The 2077-nt window shown below is 59.8% G+C and overlaps 1 protein-coding gene across 1 annotated transcript in view; it reads right to left on the bottom strand.

Annotated features, from left to right (window-relative positions):
* Positions 1-1134, bottom strand: part of CAV3 (caveolin 3) — a 4706-nt gene extending 3572 nt beyond the window's left edge. The window contains exon 1 of the mRNA XM_005426633.2: positions 979-1134. Within this exon, the coding sequence (XP_005426690.1) occupies positions 979-1092 (114 nt within the window). The 5' untranslated portion in view covers positions 1093-1134. The remainder of the gene's footprint in view (positions 1-978) is intronic.
* Between the last annotated feature and the right edge of the window lie 943 nt (positions 1135-2077).

Here is a 2077-nt window from a genome sequence, read left to right as displayed (position 1 = left end):
GGGCGGGGCTGCGTCTGCTGGGGAGCCCCAAAGCACTGCCTGCCCTGGGTGAGCGGGCTGAGGGCTCTGCTGGTCCCTGCTGCCCTGGCAGATGGGGCTCCCCTGGGCTGGCACCTCTCCAACCCCAGGCCAGGGCAGTGGGATGCACTGCACGGAGCGGCACGGGTGTTGGAGGTGATGCTGAGGCGCCAGGAGCTGTCAGGGCAGGTGTCACGGTGCCAGCAGGGAGCCCAGCGATGGCTGTCACTGTCACAGCTCATCCCATTTGACCACACCATGGCTGCAGCTGTAATGGTGTTTTCATGCCCAAATTGAGGTTTGTGTTTCAGCGGTGCTGTCAAGGTCACAGCCTATAACAAAGCCCGTGTGAGAAGCTCTGTGCCCGCTGTCCCTTCTGTGACAGTCACAAACACAGTTTTAACAAAACCCTTCCACCTCCTCCTGTTCTTCCTTGGGCTGGAATTATCTTTGCTAACAGAGACAAATTTTATTTGCAGTTCTAAGGGAGTCTAGAGGAAGCCCAAGAGTTAGAATGGGAATTCCTCTTGGTCAGAAACAGGGGGAGGAAACTGGGGGCGCTGCACCTCTGGGCTGCCCTGGGGAGAGCAACCTTCCACAAACACCACAACACACCTCAAACAATAGGCACTGGCACTGTGGTGTCTCCAAGGCCAGCAGCCTTTTCCCAATATCCCCTTAAATTGGCGATATTTAATTTCTGTATTCTTTTTGGCTGCCAGTTTGCTGATGCAAAGGAAGGTGCTCCATAAATTTTCACTCCACAATGAAACGGGAGAGCCCATTGAAGGAATGGGAAATGTGGCATTAGCTGGAGCCAGGCTTGCACCCGGCCAGCGGGGCTGTCACCTCCCCAGCCCTGCCGGGGCCACAGGGACACGGAGCACGGGCTGAGTGCAGCCGAGCACACCCCGAGCTGTGACCCCAAACCCGATCGCTGCTGCGGGGGCACAGCCCTACCTTCACCACGTCCTCGTTGATGTGCTTGGGGTCTCTGTTGACCAGGTCGATCTCCTTGGTGTGCTGGTCCTTGATGATGATCCGCTCCTCCAGCTCCCCGTGCTCCTCGGCCATGGCTGGGCGGGACTGGGCCCGCTGGGGACAGCGACAGGGACGGGGACAGGGCCCCGCCCGCAGCAGCTGCCCGTGCCCCTGGCACTGCTCCAGGCTAAAATTAATGTCCCGGCTCCCGAGGCCGCCCTGAAGTGTCCCTTAAAGGGGCTTTTCTGGGCCGGCCCCTGTGCTGCGGCCTCAGGGGGATGGCATGTGTGTGGGCGGTGGGGGCCTTTGAGCCAGGGCCGGGGCGGCTGTGCAGCCCCCAGCCCAGCTGTGCTGCTGGGATCTTATCCCCGTGTGGGAGAAACAGTGCCCAAATTGGGGCAAAAGTCCCCCAAAGCCTAAAAGAAATAGTTGTTTGTGAATCTGTAAATGAAGCAGCTGGGGGATTCAGGAATTGTGTCTGTAAATATCACCCGGAGATGCTTCCCTGTCCTGGGCCGGCCAGAGCTCCTCAGGGGCCGTTCAGAGCCCAGGAGAAGGCTTGTGGTGCCAGCCTGGGCTCCTCAGCTTCGCACCCACAGAAACTCGAGGAAATCCAAGACCAACCCACAGATAGTGGTTGGAATATCTCCTCCAGGAATACTTGGTTAATATTTATTTAATCTGGGCTGTACTTTGCTAATCCTCCTCAGCGTCTCCTGTGAGCTCCTGCCTTTCTGATCTGAGCATTTGTTTAAAAGTGATGGTTTTGTGAAAAAAGCCCTTTACAGAAAGGGGTAGCAAGGGCACTGGCAGCTCCAAGGGGGGGCTGGAGGTGCCCAGGCAGGGGCTGGGTGTGGAGGTGCCCCTGCAGAGCCCCCGGGCATGGCTGGCACTGCAGGGCACCGATTTTGTGCCCCGGTGTCCCGGCCCCGTCCATGTGTCCCCAGTCCGGTGTCCCGGCCCCGGTGTCCCGGCTCGGTTCGGGTGTCCCGGCCCCGGTGTCCCGGCTCGGTTCGGGTGTCCCGGCCCGTTCACGTGTCCCCGGCCCGGTGTCAGCGCCCCGCGCACCCGGGCAGCC

The sequence above is a fragment of the Geospiza fortis genome, unplaced genomic scaffold, assembly GCF_000277835.1.
Source record: "Geospiza fortis unplaced genomic scaffold, GeoFor_1.0 scaffold128, whole genome shotgun sequence".
NCBI lineage: Eukaryota > Metazoa > Chordata > Aves > Passeriformes > Thraupidae > Geospiza > Geospiza fortis.
The sequence above is the reverse complement of the archived record's forward strand: the minus strand, read 5'-3'. Positions and strand labels throughout refer to the sequence as shown.